This window comes from Lycium barbarum, chromosome 5 (assembly GCF_019175385.1).
Source record: "Lycium barbarum isolate Lr01 chromosome 5, ASM1917538v2, whole genome shotgun sequence".
In the NCBI taxonomy this organism is placed as follows: domain Eukaryota; kingdom Viridiplantae; phylum Streptophyta; class Magnoliopsida; order Solanales; family Solanaceae; genus Lycium; species Lycium barbarum.
Genome location: NC_083341.1, coordinates 4,101,518 through 4,119,174, shown reverse-complemented (window position 1 = coordinate 4,119,174; position 17,657 = coordinate 4,101,518). Strand labels below are relative to the sequence as shown.

General features: G+C 34.8%; 1 protein-coding gene across 1 annotated transcript; it reads right to left on the bottom strand.

Annotated features, from left to right (window-relative positions):
- Nucleotides 1-9,194: 9,194 nt before the first annotated feature.
- LOC132640200 (KIN17-like protein) lies at nucleotides 9,195-13,734 on the bottom strand. The gene is made up of 2 exons (XM_060356687.1): nucleotides 13,579-13,734; nucleotides 9,195-10,761 (listed from the first exon to the last, which is right to left on the bottom strand). The coding sequence occupies exon 2, from the start codon at nucleotides 10,703-10,705 to the stop codon at nucleotides 9,503-9,505; it is 1,203 nt and encodes a 400-aa protein (XP_060212670.1). The 5' UTR covers nucleotides 10,706-10,761; nucleotides 13,579-13,734; the 3' UTR covers nucleotides 9,195-9,502.
- Nucleotides 13,735-17,657: the final 3,923 nt, after the last annotated feature.

The following is a 17,657-nucleotide window of genomic DNA, read 5'->3' as shown; positions in this document are numbered from 1 at the left end:
TCTTCCATTAAGTATTCAACATGGCTTCTAAACGTTCATGTCCGTAGCAAATGAAGCAAATCACCGTTACTAGCCGTTTTATTACCAAATACTCACACGCTTATTTTCCGCTATCAAATACACATCAAGATCCAAGCACATATCCTATACCCGCGTACAAATTCAATTGGTTTCCCAATTTCGGGGTAAACACTCCCTGCTTCTCAAAGTTCTCTTTGAAGAATCCCTTTTATCGCTACTATTAAATAGGGCAAAAAATACTTCAAATGTGATAGCAGTCTCCCAAGTGGATATGGTACCATGAATGGCAATCGATTTGTCTATACAAACCGAAAGACTGAATAACCCGAACTGAAGCTCAAAATAGATTAAGTCGAAGTCCAAAATAGTGTGGCACCCAGAACCTCAAATTCCTGGATCTGCCTCTGACCATGAGCCTATCATGTCATACTATACTAGCTTCCAAATCCGTCATTCATTATACATGTTACAGATGAATTCATGGTTTGCAGTAATAGGAAAGACTAGTAAAGTTAGGAATGAATAACCTTGTCTAATAATGTCCAGGACTATATGATCCTTCTATTTTTACAGCTGGCCTTTTTGTTCATCCATGGCAATTATGAAAATGAGCTTCATGAGAAAGATACCTTAATAGTGTTGGGGACTCGGATGGAGACCTGCAGAAGGCTTCAGATTCAATCTCAAAGCTTAGTAGATTGTTCTTTTTCAAACGAACCAGACGATCCAGCAGAAGAAGAAAATTGCCTCATGGCTTTAAAAAACTAAGTCTACCTAAAAAAATAGGTAGTCTACTAAAAAAATAAGTAAACTTATTTTGTTAAAGCCACGCGACATTTTCTTAATTGAAAATAAGCTAAATGATTTTTGTTAATAAATTTATAGTGAAAAGGGTATACTTGCAATATTTGTGTCAAGGTAGGGGTATATTTGCACCATTTATGTAACGGTAGGGTATATGTACACTAATTTTTAACGAACGGTATATCTGCTCTAAATCGCAAAGTTGAGAGTTATATTTGCACCTTTTATATATAATAATAACTAATACAAATATTATCACCAATATTACTATAACGGGTACTAATATTCTTCTAAATCGCAATATCAAAGCCTGATTCCCCAAATTGACTGCAAATTGGCCATGTACTCTCTGTTTTTATCTCCTTTTTAATTCATGTGGATTGTTTTGCGATGCCTCGTCACCGTAAATGCAGACATTTTTCTTAATAAATAGGTAATGATTGTACCTTGTATCTAGCAATAATTGTAATGATGTTAACAAGTCTTCTTGCTATTTACTTAGAGATCAAGATTTATTTACTAAGCTTTTCTGTTGTTTTCTAAAATGAATTTTGCTTGTCTGATTCACATGTTGTTCGTGGTTGAATGCAAGGTTTTCTGGTTGATCTTGGGAAAGAACTCGAAGAGTTAAAGCAAGAATGATGATGAGGTTATTTTCGGTCCTCAGAAGTTTTTTCTTTGCTTCGTTCTTCATCGTCTCTGCTTGGCTAACGTACACTCTTTTGATGTTCTTACTTTAGTTGTATAAGGTTTGAGTTTCATTTTTGCTTTTAAATGATTTTTCCATGTCCAATTGTTGTTGTAGATATAAAGCACTTGACACAAATGCGAGTGCGACACTACTTGGAAAGGAATATGCTGCCAAGATGGCTGGTCCTTTGAATCTTATGGTGTACTATTCAGAGGAAACAAGAATGCAAATTGTAAGAATTGTAGTCATTTCGTATAAACATATTCTTCATTTAGCTTTTTGTTTGACTTGATCAGTTATTTACATTTTCTTTCTTCAGGTGTATATCTCCATATCATTTTTCATGTGTCTAAAAGCATTTGGTGGCTTTCTACTACTATTTGACAGGATAGAATCGGTGTTTTTTCTAGTAAGGCATTTCAATTTTCTTGCATTAATTGATATAATTGGGATGTATTTGCGTTTAGAGTAAATTATCATCAATTGACAATCCTCAATATTGCAGATGATGTATTTGCTGATGGATACTCCACTTTTTTGTGGTTTCTACCACTATAACGTCGGAAAGCCAGAATTCATTATTCTTCTCCAAGACTTCGTACAGGTTGATTAGATTAATGTTGCTTCTTTTTATTTCATATATTTAGTGTAAACATGAAGTAATTGGGTTCCGTCTCTTCACAGAATCTGTCATTCTATGGTGCATTGCTGCTTTTCATGATGATGAAGACCAAAATTTTCGAGAAGCAATTAAAGAAAAAGGGGCGAAAGAGCTGAAGAGATCAAAGAGAATTGTAGGACGGTTTGTTGGTGATCCGTTAGCAAGCTTTGTTAACAAGTTCTGTGACATTATTTTTATTATTGAGTTTTGAAACTGAAATACAAAGGAGATAGTAAGAGGAAAGCGCAGAACAAGGGGAATTGTAATGTGAATTTGTGCATAAGAATGTGTATTTGCAAAGAGAGTAGAATTAACAGAAATTGATTTTGTTTCAGTGTCTTTGCGGCCTGATGCTAAAGTCTTAACCATTTTGTTGGTTAAGACTTTATCTTTTTTACCTTATTATTATAGTTAACAACTACAAGACGAAGTGATTAAATAGGCATTAATTTAGGTTTTAGAAATTTCTTTTGCAAATCCTAGCTATATCCCAATATGATTACCTAACTGCAACTTCTCTTGTCACATTCATGTGTGGTGTCTGAACAGATGTTGTAACATTCAAGTGTTGTGTATTAATTCATTCTTCTACTTCAAAGAATTAGCATGGTTGAATAAAAGTTTAGGAGTATATATGTTCTCAAAAGCACGGTGCTTGTCATACACTAAACAAAAATAAAAGGAGTGCTAGGCTTGTGAGATATAATTGGAAGTTTATATGTGAATCCATTTACAACATTTCATGGATCCACCTTATGGCGAATATCAAAGTAATCACGCATAAAAAGAGAACTTTTAGATAAAAGGAATGCCGCTATATAATCGTCAAGAAGGTTTAAGGTTTGTACGATTATTTTTTTTAGTGGCAGCAGCACTTTGCACCTCTAGAAAACTTTGCTATGATGTGTAAACATTAAAATCCACCTTTGAAGGCCCTCTACTGCACCCTTATCCAATTTGTATTCTGTTTGCCACCACTTCATTTTTTGGTTCCTCATCTGTATCTAGTATCCGTATTGAGGACCAACTAAATTCAAATTCGAACAATAAAATCCCACTTCATATAATCAAAATACACTAAAAATAGCAAGAACTTTGACGTACCCATACTATCTCACAAGGAGTGCTATACACAAATTTGCGCGAGTAGTATCGGATGAAACAAATATTCAAAGCTTGATAAAATTAGTACTCTATTTCTTATCAAAGCTCTCACAGTTTCTGGTAAAATAGTCACCATCCTTGTGTTTATTTTCTCCGATCTGTACTTGTTTAATATGGATTCTTTGTTTAATATGGATTCTTTCTTTTTCTAATTTATTTACCTACCTTATTTCGTAGCAATTTGTTGTACTTCTTTTTTTTCTTTAAAAAAAAAAAAAAACACACACACACACACACACGAAAAAAAAAAATTACTAGTCCAGCTTTTTGGGAGACTTTACCCTAACCAGAATGGCATCTGCACCCATTACTGCCCATACTCATCCAGCTTAATTGCATCACTGATAGGCTCTAACACTAAGGTATGGATATTGCAATTTATCACCGTTGTGTATCCTCCTTCCCTCTACATCAAGCTCTCCAAATTTATTACATGATAAAGCACCATTGGCCAAATGATTAGCCAGCTTGTTGCATTGCATATCTTATAAGGGCTTGTATCTCCTCCACCCACACAGCTATATTCCATGATGGTTTCCGTTTATTCTCAATCACATTTCGCCAAAATTAAAGGGTCAAATCTGCATAATAAGATTGAATAGATGCAGATTGTCACGATATCTCAAGGCTTCAAGAATAGCCAGTCTCAAGCTATAATCCTTAGCCTCAGCATACACTAGATCACCAAGACTCTCGCATGCACAAAAAGCCAAGGAACTTGGACCAGGATTACCACTATTAGCATCATCAGTGTTGCACTTATACCATCCAGCTAGTGCTAATTCCGTAGCAGTTTTCCAGCAGCTTTAGCATTTCACTCCAGGTAGTTGGTACAGTTTGTAATGAAGGTTTCCTCGAGCTAATCAGCATCTGAACTGTGTTTGTAACTTGATAGATAAGTATGTGCCTTCATACGTGATAGTATTTCTTCTCTTCCACACACCCACAAGATAATAGATGGCATGGCATGAAAAATAGGTTTTAACCTTGCTATCACAAGTGCCTGCCACCAAGTAACGATGACTTGTCCCCAGTTGCAGCCCAGCAATATCCAGACCTGCAAAAGAAGAGAAAAACAGCCAAAGCTTGTCAGTGATTGGAGCCTGCAGGAACAGGTGGGACATTGTTTCCTGGCCTGGATTCAAGCAACACCAGCATCTTAAAGCCATTTGATATCTTGGATTCAAGCAAAATGGATAGCTGGACTTACTATAAGCCAGTTGCTCAAGAAAATCACCAACTAAATAAAGAACTACCAAAAAACCAGCACATAACTGAAACGTCACTCCAAATTGATGCCGCTAAAATACTTTTTCCAATCAAAATGCACTTCTTCAAAGTAAATATGCTTGATTGGTGGGCTACCGTTCCTTCTAGTTTGTTCTATTAAGAAGAGTGTAGAATGAAATTAATAAACAAAACGCAGTTTTGGAGACTGCTATGCAAATAACTTAGGATTGTTAAAATGGATAATGTTAGTTGCAAAGTAGAGTCAAATACTTTGCATTCTCATGTGGGAATACTACAATGTGTCCATCAGGAGAATGACAAAATTATGCAAAAGGGAACACTACAATGTGTCCATCAGGAGAATGACAAAATTATGCAAACATCTACAACTCTATGTGAGGTTACTGGAGCCAATATTGTAGTGGTAGAAGGCTAGAAGGACTCTTCTTATTGAATTGCTTTGTAGGACATTGCTAAGGAGATTCTTTGGACACCAAAGTAGTGTCTCAAGGTCTGTCAAAGATTCAAAGCATGTGCGGAAGTTCTTTGCCTATGATCAGCTATGGCCTTTTGACAATGATGTTGTTGATATAATGCTGTACTACTCGAACCTTGAGGGCAAGGTTCTTCCTCGGGCCGGAGGTATTTTTATGAATGGGCTTGGACCAGTATTAGCAAAGCATTTCAATACCAGATTAAGTTGCTATGTTTGGGATCCGAGTTGATAAATAGAGACTTGTGGAAGCAAAACATGTTTATGCAAATATTGTTGAAGTGTCTGTCTCTCCTCATCCCCATCCTCTCTGTTCTTCTCACCCCCTTTTGAGTCTATGCTTCTCATCTCCCTTCTATCTTTTGTCACGATTTCCCTGTTATCCTTTCTACTACCTTAGTTGATCTTAAGCTTCCCATTGTAATAGTTAGTTTGAGCTTTCAATCAAAGGAATTGGTTCCCTGTTGTTTTGAGCAATTAAGTGTTCACTACATACTGATACTTCAAGGGATAAAAAATATGCTACTCAGTAGAAAGCTTGACAAGAAAATAAGCATATCATAGCAAGAAAAAGAGAAACAGAACAATATGATTACCTTGTAAAGGTTAAGGAAACCTCTCTCATCCTGCTTAGACGCTACAAACACTTTTCTCCGGCAGTCCCCGATCGAAAGTTAGCTCGACTCAAGTCATTGTATATTAAAGCCTTGGATATGAACAATTAGGAGAAAGTGCAAGGTACAAGGGAGAGTCTCAACTTAATCCTTTTATACCGGAGCTAACATGTCGTAATTAGAGGGGTTTCTCTCATCCTTTTTTTTTTTTCTTTTTTTTTTTTGAGTATGTATTAATAGACAAAACAGTACATAAGTTGTACTGAAACCATATTTACAAAAGTGCTCCAGGTATACAAAACTAAACAGCCATCCTAAATGGTACTCATAACATCCATTATATCAACAGATTCTTCTGAATAAGTCTGTTTACATAAAAGCACAAGATAATTCAACTTCATCTTCTGCAAAGAGTTCTCCACATCATCAAAACATCTGGAATTTCTTTCGTTCCAAATTGTCCACCAAATGCTTGCTGGGACAGTTGCTCATCTATCCCTGTCTATTGCCTGAGAAGCTACTTCCTCCCAACTGTGAAGAACATCAATAATTCTTCCAGGCATTATCCAAGTCTAAGGTTGATGAACATTCTCCATAGTTACTGTAATTTTGCAATGTATAAATAGATGATTAACTCTCTCCTCTTCCTCACAACAGAGAAAGCAACTACTGGAGCTTAAAGTGATGTTCCTTTTAGCCAGATTCTCCTTAGTAAGAACAGCCTCTCTGGCAAGAAGCCAAAAGAAACTTTATATGGGATTTTAATCTTCCAAATGTGCTTCCGTGGCCAGTTCATAACCTGCTGGTTGGTCTGATTAAGTAACTAGTAGGCACCACCCACCCTAAAATAGTCACGGCTCTGTTCCAACCACCATAATTTATCAGACCCCTCTTGTAGGCCACTGAAGAGTTCCAATGCCTTATAAAACTCTAGTCACCCTCTGAATCTCCCAATCATTGAGCAATCTTTTCTCATATCGAACAAGATAAATATGTAATTCACACCTGACAATGACTTCACTGTGAACGCCACAAAGAGACAACAGAGTTTTTTTTTTTTTTTTTTAATTATATATGAGAAAAGAATCTCTGGGTTACTACAAGACACATATAAGTATTGTCCATAGGGCAGCATCCATCTAAGAAATCTTTTTTTGGGAAGACCATCTAAGAAATCTAAACATGAATGAGTTTATCTTAGATTGAAAAAAGAAAAAAAAATTGATGCAGCATAATATGAGTTGGAACACCAATAAACTTAGATCTCAAGTTTGAAGTTAACTCAGCTTGGCATTTTATTGGAAAGAGGTAAGGAGTTAGCTCATTTAGTGGTGTTTGGATTAGTTTATTTTATATGTTTTTTGGCTTTTAAGCTCTTTTCTATATTTTGTGGTGTTTGGAAGAAGTGAAGTGTTTTTAAGCACTTAGTTTTAGGCCAAAAGGGTTTTTAAAAAAAAAAAAGAACTAAAAAAAAAAAAAAATTAAAATCCAAAAGTTGGGTATTCCCAACTTATGACTTTTAGCTTATAAGCTACTTTTTTAAAAAAGCCAACCCAAACACCCTCTTAGTCGTCTGCACTGGCTCGTACGGAGTTGCCCAGGATAGGCTGTAGGGGGATGGAGCGATGCACCTGGCAACCCTGCATGTTCCAACATAAAACACCCTCAAAGAGTGAAAAATACCACAAGGGACAGCTCTGATCTTTTAATTTTTGGATACTTGTGACATTCGGATCAACTTGGGCACACAACAGCTATTCCACCAGCACTAGCCACCTCCCACCAACGCACATGTACTGGATAACTACATGCAGCAAGGCGCTAATGGGATAAAATCAATCAGCACTTGTAAGTGACAACAGCAATGTTTCTAATTCCATCATCTTCTAATCTCCAGAAAACACAATATAGAAAGTGCCATTCTTTAAATCCACTCTGTCTTTGAACTTGTCAGCTTACCATGAATATTAAACTACAAAAGCTTGTATAATATAATAGGAAGTCCCTGACGACGAAACCCCATAATATAAACAAACGCTAAAAACTAATTTTGGAATTCAAATGTATCATGATTTACTTCTCCTTAACAATTAACAATGTATGCATAACTCAGCTGAATGACAGAGCTCAACCTTGTATTACTTCTGTAAGCTCAAACTGGATATGTGCTTCTATTAATCTCAAAAATTTGTGCAACTGCTTATCACAATTTCCACTCTAAAATGGGTCAATAAAAGCCCAACGCTCATGACCTGATCTGCTATTGATCAAACAAGAAAATTGAAAAAGAATTTAGACCGTATTACACATCTCCAAAACCATCCAGTCGACTTCAAAACAAGTACACTGATGCTACAGCAAATTAGATAAACAAGGAAATAAGTACCTGTACAAGGGAATTCATTTTATCCCTCATTTGCAAATTGTTGAATGTTCTTAAGCATGTTAATATTCTCCAATGACATCAAGAAAGGCGAAGTAGAGACGTCGAACCCACTGCCGTAAGGTTTTGAGGACTAATGTTGCTATATACAGAGATAGGATCAGCTCATTAATTTCGTAGTGTTGCAAAAAGATAAAGAATCGTACCAGATTACGACTCAGCACAGTTAAACGTCAAATCCAATATCTAATAAAAGACACTGTAAGTTGAATATTTTAATGAAAAGAGCAGGTTCCATCTAAACCAGACACACATGGCAGCAAACCAGGACAAATACATGCATTAATACTTCAAAGTTTGATATTTAAATGATGTCAAAAGTTTGCACATAACATAGAACATGGAATTCTCAATATTCATAGGAGATAACTGATTTCAAATATCATAGTTCCATCTCAAAGGTTAGACAGTATCACAAATTCTCTTATAGCATGCATGTAGTAGTGAGTACAAGGAGAAGAGGGAAAGGGGACTACAAATTCAATAATGAATGAGCATAACAAAAACTCCCTGCTGCTCAAAGTTCTCTTTAAAGAATCCCTTTATCGCGACTGCCTTATTACGCATGGATAAAAACACATCAAAAGTGACAGCAGTCTCCCAGGAAAGTGGATATGGGACCAAGAGCCTACCAGGTCCTACTGTACTAGCTTGCTTCCAAATCCGTCACTCATTATACGTGTTACAGATGAATTCAAGGTTGCAGTAATAAGGAAAGAGATTATACGCAGATGAAACCTGTAGAAGGCTTCAGATTCAATCTGAAAGCTAAGTTTCGGTGAAGCTATGCGCTTAAAATAAGCGTGCACTTTAAACAACAATGCGAAAGTGAACTCAACAAGGAGCAAGCGGTTCTTCCAATCTGAACTTTGAGGAGTTGAATTAACTTTTCAGTGTAAATAGTATGAATAGACAAGCAGCATATTATTGATAATTAAACAAGAAAAAATACAAACCCATCCACCATCCCAAAGGAGGGGGCCTTGTTTTTTTAGTTCTTTAACTTTCAGTGATTGCCTAAGTCGTGACTTGCGGATTCCAGAGCTTATATGCAAATATCCAGTGACAACAGATTGAAGAAAGTAGCGGCAGCTTCTTCTAAACATAGATGTGAAACATCACTAGTGTTCCCAAAAATACAAGATGAACAACCATATAAGAGCATGGTGACATCATAAATGACTGATGGCTTATCAAAACGAAAACATCACAAAACAAAGGGAGAAGAAGTAATGAAAGACTAGAGACAACCATCACCTATGTAGAAACCAGCATTAGCCATAATGTATAACTGACAACTAACCAAGTGGTCTTGCGAAGTACAATAAGTAGTGCAAGAAGTTCTTGACCAATACTAGTCCTTTGGCATCCTTTATCCCTGTCATTGAGCCAATTTGGATATGTCTTCGTAATCTATTGCCTTGAGAATCTTCCCTTCATATATTCCCCTCTCAATTTGCACTTTAGCACAAAAGTTATCTGTATCAATTGCTAACAGTCTTGCATTTGATCCACGGTATGCACCATTAACAATCCTCACAAGACCTCCAATTTGGGGAATTACAGTCTCAAGCTCTTCTTGATCAACCCTTAAAACATGTTTATTTTCAAGCATCTCAATCTCCCCAACATACTTATCAATAACCTTACGAATAACACCCTTTTGCTTATAGTAACCCTTGTCCGCCAAAGCCTTGCTCATTACCTTCACAATTATCCCCTCGCATAGCCAGTAATCTTTCCTATTACTCCGCTCCTTGGCTTGCTCTTCCTCTCGCATTAAATCATCCAACACTGATTTACCTCCACCTTTAACATTCTTACCAGTTTTTTCACCGTCCTTGTTACCTTTTTCCCTCTTCTCATTATCTATCTCATCAAACACAAACTTTGAGCTTTCTGCTCTCTCTTTCACGACAGGTTTTGAAGTCGAACCCAATGTTAACTTTATCTTCTGATCAGTCTCCGATTTCTCCAAGGGTTTCGGTTGCAGCTCCAACTGCTGCTCAGTACCATCCATATTTCCTCCACCCATCAACTGCTCTGCACGCTCTCTTTGCTTCTTAATCTCCCTTTCCTGCTTCTCTTCATCTGCTAGGTCTGCCCTAATTCTCTTGTTCTTCATTTTTTCTTTGAAGAGAGTCTCGGAGTCTCGATCAATATAGGTAATAAACCACCCTTTCGGAGTCTCTTCAACCTTACACTTTCCTGTTTTTCCCAAGTACTTCACAAACTCAGTTAATGTTGCCCATTGAGTGGAATTCATATGAACATGATGGCGATCGGCAATATACTCATTGTACACAACAGTCGCAGCGATACGACTGAAGCGGTGACTGCGCTTCATATGCTCAAGGAATTGGCTCTCGAATTCCTCGGAATAGCCACCGACAATGCGATTCTGGTTTTGACCAAAGATCTCCATTTGACGTTGATGGGACTCACTCATGCAGTGGCACTTGAATCCATTTTCATCTCGACATTGCTTTTGGCACATCTGGCAATACCATCGTAGCTTCTGCAGGCCCTTTGCTTTTATTCGGTTGGCAATTGCCTTTGGGGTCAAGAAATCGTTTTTCCCCATTTGAAATTGGGACTGAGACGGACGAAGTTCAAATTGGTGGGCTTCTTGCCAATTACCTGAAAAAGATACACAATAACTCAACATCACTTCTCGTAAACATCAGCAGTTATACAAAGTAAGTACGTCTAAATATATCATGCTTGTTTGAGGAAAGAGTTAGATGGGCACTTGGTCTCAAATGTTATCTACTGTCCAATTATCAATAATATCGATAAATGAAAACATTTTTATTCTTTTTTTGAAATTGGTAACAGTAAATGAAAACGTAAATGAAAACGTATTTACGACTACATAAATCAATAAATTTCCTAAGACAGTAACTATCAAAGAAAGTTTTAACATAGTAATAAGAACTCAAGGTCCAATCAGCAAAGACTGATTTAGATTCAAGGTGTACTTTAGCCCAATTGATTCCAAATACTAAGATTCGAAGTAGTTAGAGCTGGATTCACTTCTCGGAAAATGTTGCCGCACCCATGTCGGATCCTCCAAAAATACACTACTTTTGGAGGATCCAACATGCACCCATCAATATTTTTGAAGAGTCCGAGTAGCACGGTATAAAACTGATCAATCCGAACCCGTAAGCACATTCCATACACAAATTGAGATGTAGATATTTTAGGGAAATTTTCAAAAATATACAGCCCAACATAAATTATTACGCCGTGTAGCTCAACATACAACATTATACAATATTATAAAACACTATACCCGGAGGGAAAAGTATATAAAGTGTATAATAGTGTATAAAGTGTTTATACAAAAATTTGAGCTAAATCGGGTAACAAACTTAAAGTATGGGCTACGTGGCGTAAATATTTTCAAAAATAGACATAGAGCGTAATTTTCCATGCAAGGGAACAAATCCAGATCTATTATACATATATAGCTCCACAAACAAGAATTTGAGCAGATATACTTTGATAGAATACAATATCAATCCAGGTTTATCTTGTTTCACTATAGCTAAAACAAAGTTTCCAATTTTACCTTTTTGATGAGATAAATTTTATCATTACATGTGCAGCCAATGCAAATTAACTGATAAAATTGTGGATATTTGTACTCTATCAAAGAATTTATCCCCAAAGGACAAGAATTCAGCTTTACTAATATTAATCATCAATTTATTATCTTTTTGATGAGATAAAAATTTTCAGAGATTTATTATTACATGTGTAGCCAAATGCAAATTAACTTGTAAAAATCACAACTTTGCAAGTGAAGCTTTTTGTAATATATAGAAATAGAATTCACAATTAGGATTGAAATCGCGACAAAATTGACAAATTAGGTTACTGAAAAAAAAATAGTAAACTCGGATTTCGCCGGATAAACGAGGAAGTTGGAAGAATAGCAACCAAGAGAGTTGGTGGTCGGTCAAGATTTTCCGATTAAAAGGGTGTTAATATCAACCCGAATTTGGAATGGTCCTGCCCAAATTAATGTATTAGGGCTAAAAGCCTTTCGATTTGCACCTTTGTCCATATTTGTGCTGGTCTTTAATTTTTATTCCTCGTAATAAATAATTTTTTTGCTAAGCATAAGTTTATATATTCGCATCATAATAAATACCCCCACACATTATGCCCCACATGAATTCAGTTTCTAATACAACTTATGCCCCAGTAGACATAAGTTCTGTTGTGAGTAGAGGTGGGCATGGTACGGTATTTAAAATTTCAGTACAGTAATTTTGGTTTTCGATTTCTAAAAATATTATACCATTACTATACTAGATTAATTCTGTATGGTTCGGTATTTCTAAGTTCGGTTTGGTATTTTGATGTACGGTAAATCGGTACCATAGTTTATTCAACTTCGACTTACATATACCCGTATCACAAAGAATTATGACTCTGACTATTCAAGAAACGTCTCAATTATATTGTATTAACACCTTACACATGTAAATATATTCAAAAGAAATTACAAGCGACCCCCTTCGTAAATCAATTATACAAAAAAGACATTTAAATCAAGATAGAGTAGGGGAAGTTCCAACGTTTAAACAATTAGTTTGGTACTAATACTAGTTTACATATTTGTTAGTATTATAATACTAAGATATATGAATTATATATGTAACTATATACTTCGGTATGGTATTCGATATTTTCTTTATCTATCATATCATGCCCACCCTTGGTTGTGAGCGGCAAAATTAAAGACCACCTCATTTGAAGGGAAAACCATGCAATTTCCTCAGAGAATTACTGTAAATAGTTCAGTGGTATTTAACCAACCAAAAAAGGTTTGCCTGAACAGTAAGCCTTCTAACCTCCCCAAAGGTATTTGTACTTACAATACTTAAAATTGCTTTTAAGTATGAGTCTACCAAGTATTAATTATAAACTATTGTAATCCTATTCCAATTAATAAAGAATGAGAGTAAAATCCCTATTTAAGAGAAAGGATTGACATTTGGTATCTTTGGTGTTTCAACTTCTTTACCTCCTTGTATATGCATCTTCTCATGAGTATTGATTAAAATATTTATTCCATGAAATTAGTTGAGGTGCACACAAGCTGGTCCGAATATCATGGTTATCAAAAAAAAAAGTATTGATCAAAGTTATATATATTGATGATGTCAATTTTTTATATTCATCTCAATCTATTTGAGGACTAAATGTTTATAAAAGTTTCTTGTAAATGTTCATCTCAATCTATTTAAGATTCATTTCCCCCTCAGGTGAGGACAAAAAAGGAAGCATAATTTCCATAAGACTATATACCTAAAACCAGTAATTTTTATTCTTGATGAAGCTTGAACCTTCCTTTGTTAATTTGGTACATTTTTAGTACCAACAAATTGGTTTTTGTTTTAAGGAAGCCAAGGAGAAGTTTGCTCCACAAAAATTACTTACCTTTAGTGGCGGCGACGGAGGACAGACAGTGGTGGCGATGGTGCGTCGGCGGCGGCGTACGGGTGGGAGTGATGGGAATTTAGGTTTTGGTATAAAATATTTGGGAGGGGGAATGAAGGACGATTCAAGGTTGGGGGAGTATAATTATTAAATTTTCAGCTTCATTATTTTGACCGCGTGCGGTCCAAATATATAATTTAATTTTTTAGAAAATGTTTTTTTTCATTTATTATTTGTACCAAAAAAAGTTTTGACCTCACGTGATTGAAATTTTATATCATGTTTAAATAATGACCGCATGTGGTCGAAATCCAAAGAAAAAAAAAATTGAAAATTTCGACCAAAAAGTGTGGTCTAAAATTTTTGATCCATTTTTCCTGTTTTTTAGTAGTGAATTTTAGTCCGTGATAGCAAGTTAATTAAATTTATTATCATCTTTATCACGTCAATACTCATGAATATCAAATTCAGGCATCATATATCTTTTTCTTCATGTGATGTGATTTTTTATGTCAAAATAAAGTTGAATGGGGTTGTTTAATTTTTTCTTCTGTTTGTATAATAATGTTTTCCCTTGCTTTTGCTTAGCAATATGAGTGAAACTGTGTCGAAAGATAAAAATCGCAGGAACAAGAGAAAAGATGTGCATTTTTTCATAAAGGTATAGTTATATCCAATAAATAATGAATCCAGTTGATGGATTTGTAGAAAGTATACTCTTATGTTTATATTAGTTAACGCTAAGGCTAAAAGATTAGGGAATATTAAAAGGTTGATCAGTTCTTCATTGGCTTTCACTTTTTTCTGCACTCGGTTCGTACCCATTTTGAGATACCAATTAATTTAGATTTTCACGATCATTAAAGGAAAAGCGTTTCCGATCAAAAAAATTCTCACTCAAACCTCAAATCTTTGTTTAAAGGTGAAGTGTCATATTTATTCGACTACAAGCCTCGACGATCATTGGATTTCACTTGGATAGTTGCACAAGTGGTCAATCAAACTAATTGACTCATTTTTTGCCTTAATTCATTTTTGGCGGTATTCAAGAAAAAAAAATGTGTATAATCATTAATATTGAATAACTTCAAATTAGAACTTAATCATATTCTAAGATTTCTATCTTTAGTGTTTCTTTTCTCCATAGAAAGACAGAAAACTAATCATTATTATTCTCTTCTCCTCTAAAGAATAATAATGAAGATACTTCCAAAAGAAAAAAAAATAATGAAGATATATGGTGCTAATGTTAACTCCCTTTGCCTTTTTAGTGTCAATCACTTAGCTCAATCCAGAGGTTCATCTAATAAGGTATTTAGCAGTACCCCTGTGTTAAATATGTGTTTAAACTAAAACAAATAATTTAACAATTTTGATAGTTACTATTTAAGTATATCTAAACCATAGTTAATTAAGTAATGATAGATGTGTATATAAAAGACAAAATATTTATATCCTCCATTTGCTATAAACATCAAGCGCGGATAAATTTTTTAGGCCTGCTCAAGCTTCATCACATTGATGCCCTTGAAAGTTCTTCTAAACTAACATGAACGTGTAATGAACAAGTCAAGTTGTAAACAAAACAAAACAAAAACAAAAACAAAAAAAAGACTTTAAAATAAGTCAACGTTGATGTAGGTTAGACAAGAGATTTTTCCACCTTTAACGCAGCTTAAGAAGTCAATTGAAATTAGATAATGTTCGATCATCAATCAATGTTCCAATACTAAATGCTAAAGAAAGAGAAATGTATAACATATGATTGAAAATCTTGACTTTCCTTTTTTTGCAACTAAAACTGATTTCAAATTCACTTGCCCCAGTATTTGTTTTTTGTTGATACTGATCTAGAATCAGTATTTCATATTTTAGTTCACACGTAATAAACTTAATTACTTTGGTACCAAGAAACATAAATAAAGGTTCGTTTTTTTTCTCCTACACGGTGTTTGATCATACTTGATTTGAGGCCCGACTAATTTCGATTTGCATCGATCTAGGTAGTAAAACAGCTCTCACATAAAGATGACTCTATTCCCATGATTCAAACCCCAGACCTATGGTCAAGGACGAAAGGATTTAACACCCCACCACGAACTTTGGTAATAATAATAAAGTTTTCTTTTATAGTTTCACATTAGGTGTCTGATATCCGCATTGGAGCCTGATTGATATGAATTTGTGTCACGAGATCCCACTCTAGAGCAATAATCTCTCTCGCCAAAGGCGACTTCATTCTCAAGACTCGAATTCGGGACTTTTAGTTAAGGAGGAAGAAGTTAATCGCCGTGACATTTCATGATTTTAAAGGCTTGTTTTAAATGATAATCAGCAAGCTTGATTCAAAGCTCGTCCGTGTATGACTCAGTATACAGTCACTTTGAGTTTTTTAAGAGAGATACGTAATAATTAAAAAGAACTCGATTCGCAAATCTTCACTTTATATATATTTTATACAATTCGAAAGCTTCGTAGCAAACTGCAGCAACATATCTTTGTAATTTCCATTACCTCAGTAATATTACTTTATTAATAGTAAAGTTATTAATTTGATAACTTTGGTTGCAATCAAAATTCAAAACATAGTTAAACACGCATCAACTGCGTATACTATGACGTAAATCAAGATTTATTAACGGGAAATTTGCACGATGGCCCTTATTCGGGGGTGGTCTTTAATTTTTGTTCCTCAAAAGTCAAATGGGGGTTGTCTTTAATATTTGCCCTTCGCTAAAACCCCTTAATTCCGGGTTCAAATTTTCGCTCAGTCAAAAATTTTAAAAAAAGATTAGCAAGACAGAGTTTTGCTACCTTTAGGCATAGTTTAAAACTCTGACTTAAGTAGAATTTGACTGCTCATAGTTTAAAACTCTGACTTAAGTAGAATTTGACTGCTTAAGGCAGAGTATTGCCTTCAAGCATAAGTCAGACATAAGGCAAAACTTACCTTAAGGTAGAGGTTTAAATTAAGACAAATTTTTTTTTTTACTCAGTTGAAATTTCGCAAAACTCTGCCTTAAAACCCAACTTTGCTACGAAACTCTGCCTTGAATTTTTTTTTTTAAAACTGAGCAGGGGTTCGAACTCCAAATCTCATGATATTAGGCGAAGGTCAAAAATTAAAAACCACCAATTTGAGGGGCAAAAATTAAAGACCACTGCATTTAAAGGGCAATCCGCACAAAAAAAAAATGTTTAGGAACCCCAATTCAAGTAGTGTATGTGTCGATTTATATAGAAGCAATAGCGGAGTATAAAATTTTTTATTAAGAAAATTCGAAATACAAAGAAATAATTACACAAAAAGCATAAATATTTTATAATTGTATTATTTATATGGTATAATTTTCCAACAAATGAATATCAATTGATTCCCCTCAAACAAAAATAACTCTATCCTGCAAAAGCATTCTTTAAATAAAAATGAAAAAGAAGCATAAATAGTTTGTCATATTTAATTTATCCAGTATAATTTTCCGACAGATGAATGTCAATTCACTTCGCTTGGATAAGAATGACTCAAATCATTCCTTAAATAAATTACAGGACGCACGCATTAAGCTTATTAACCTGTTTAGCTAAGCTTCTGCAAAAGTTAATTTTTTTTTAAAATTCTTTTAAAAAGTGTTTGTTTTAGAGAGTTGCAATTTTTTTACAAAGCTTTTAACCAAAAAAAAAAATTGCTTTTGAATAGCGAAAGCTATTTTTCAGAACTAAAAGTTCACTTTTTCCCGTAAGCACTTTGAAAATTTTGGTCAAGCAAAAATCACTACTGTAATATTGACAACACTATTTTTCAAATAGATTAGTCAAACACAAACTGCTACTCTTTAAATATATCTTCGAAGAACTTTTCAAAATAAGCACTAAAAGCTTAGAAAGAAACTTTTCAAAATAAGCACTAAAAGCTTAGTCAAAGTCACTAGGCAAATGACACAGGAAGACTAATAACCTACTCCTTTATTTTCTCGCCACATTTGACTAAAGTGGAAAGCTGAAGAACCGCTCTTTCCATTTGTGACTCGTAATGACGCGATATACATTACGTATTATGAATACCGTCAGATAGTCTGAAA

Excerpts from the sequence above, each read along its gene's own strand:
- LOC132640200 (XM_060356687.1), bottom strand. The coding sequence starts at position 10,705 with ATGGGGAAAAACGATTTCTTGACCCCAAAGGCAATTGCCAACCGAATA.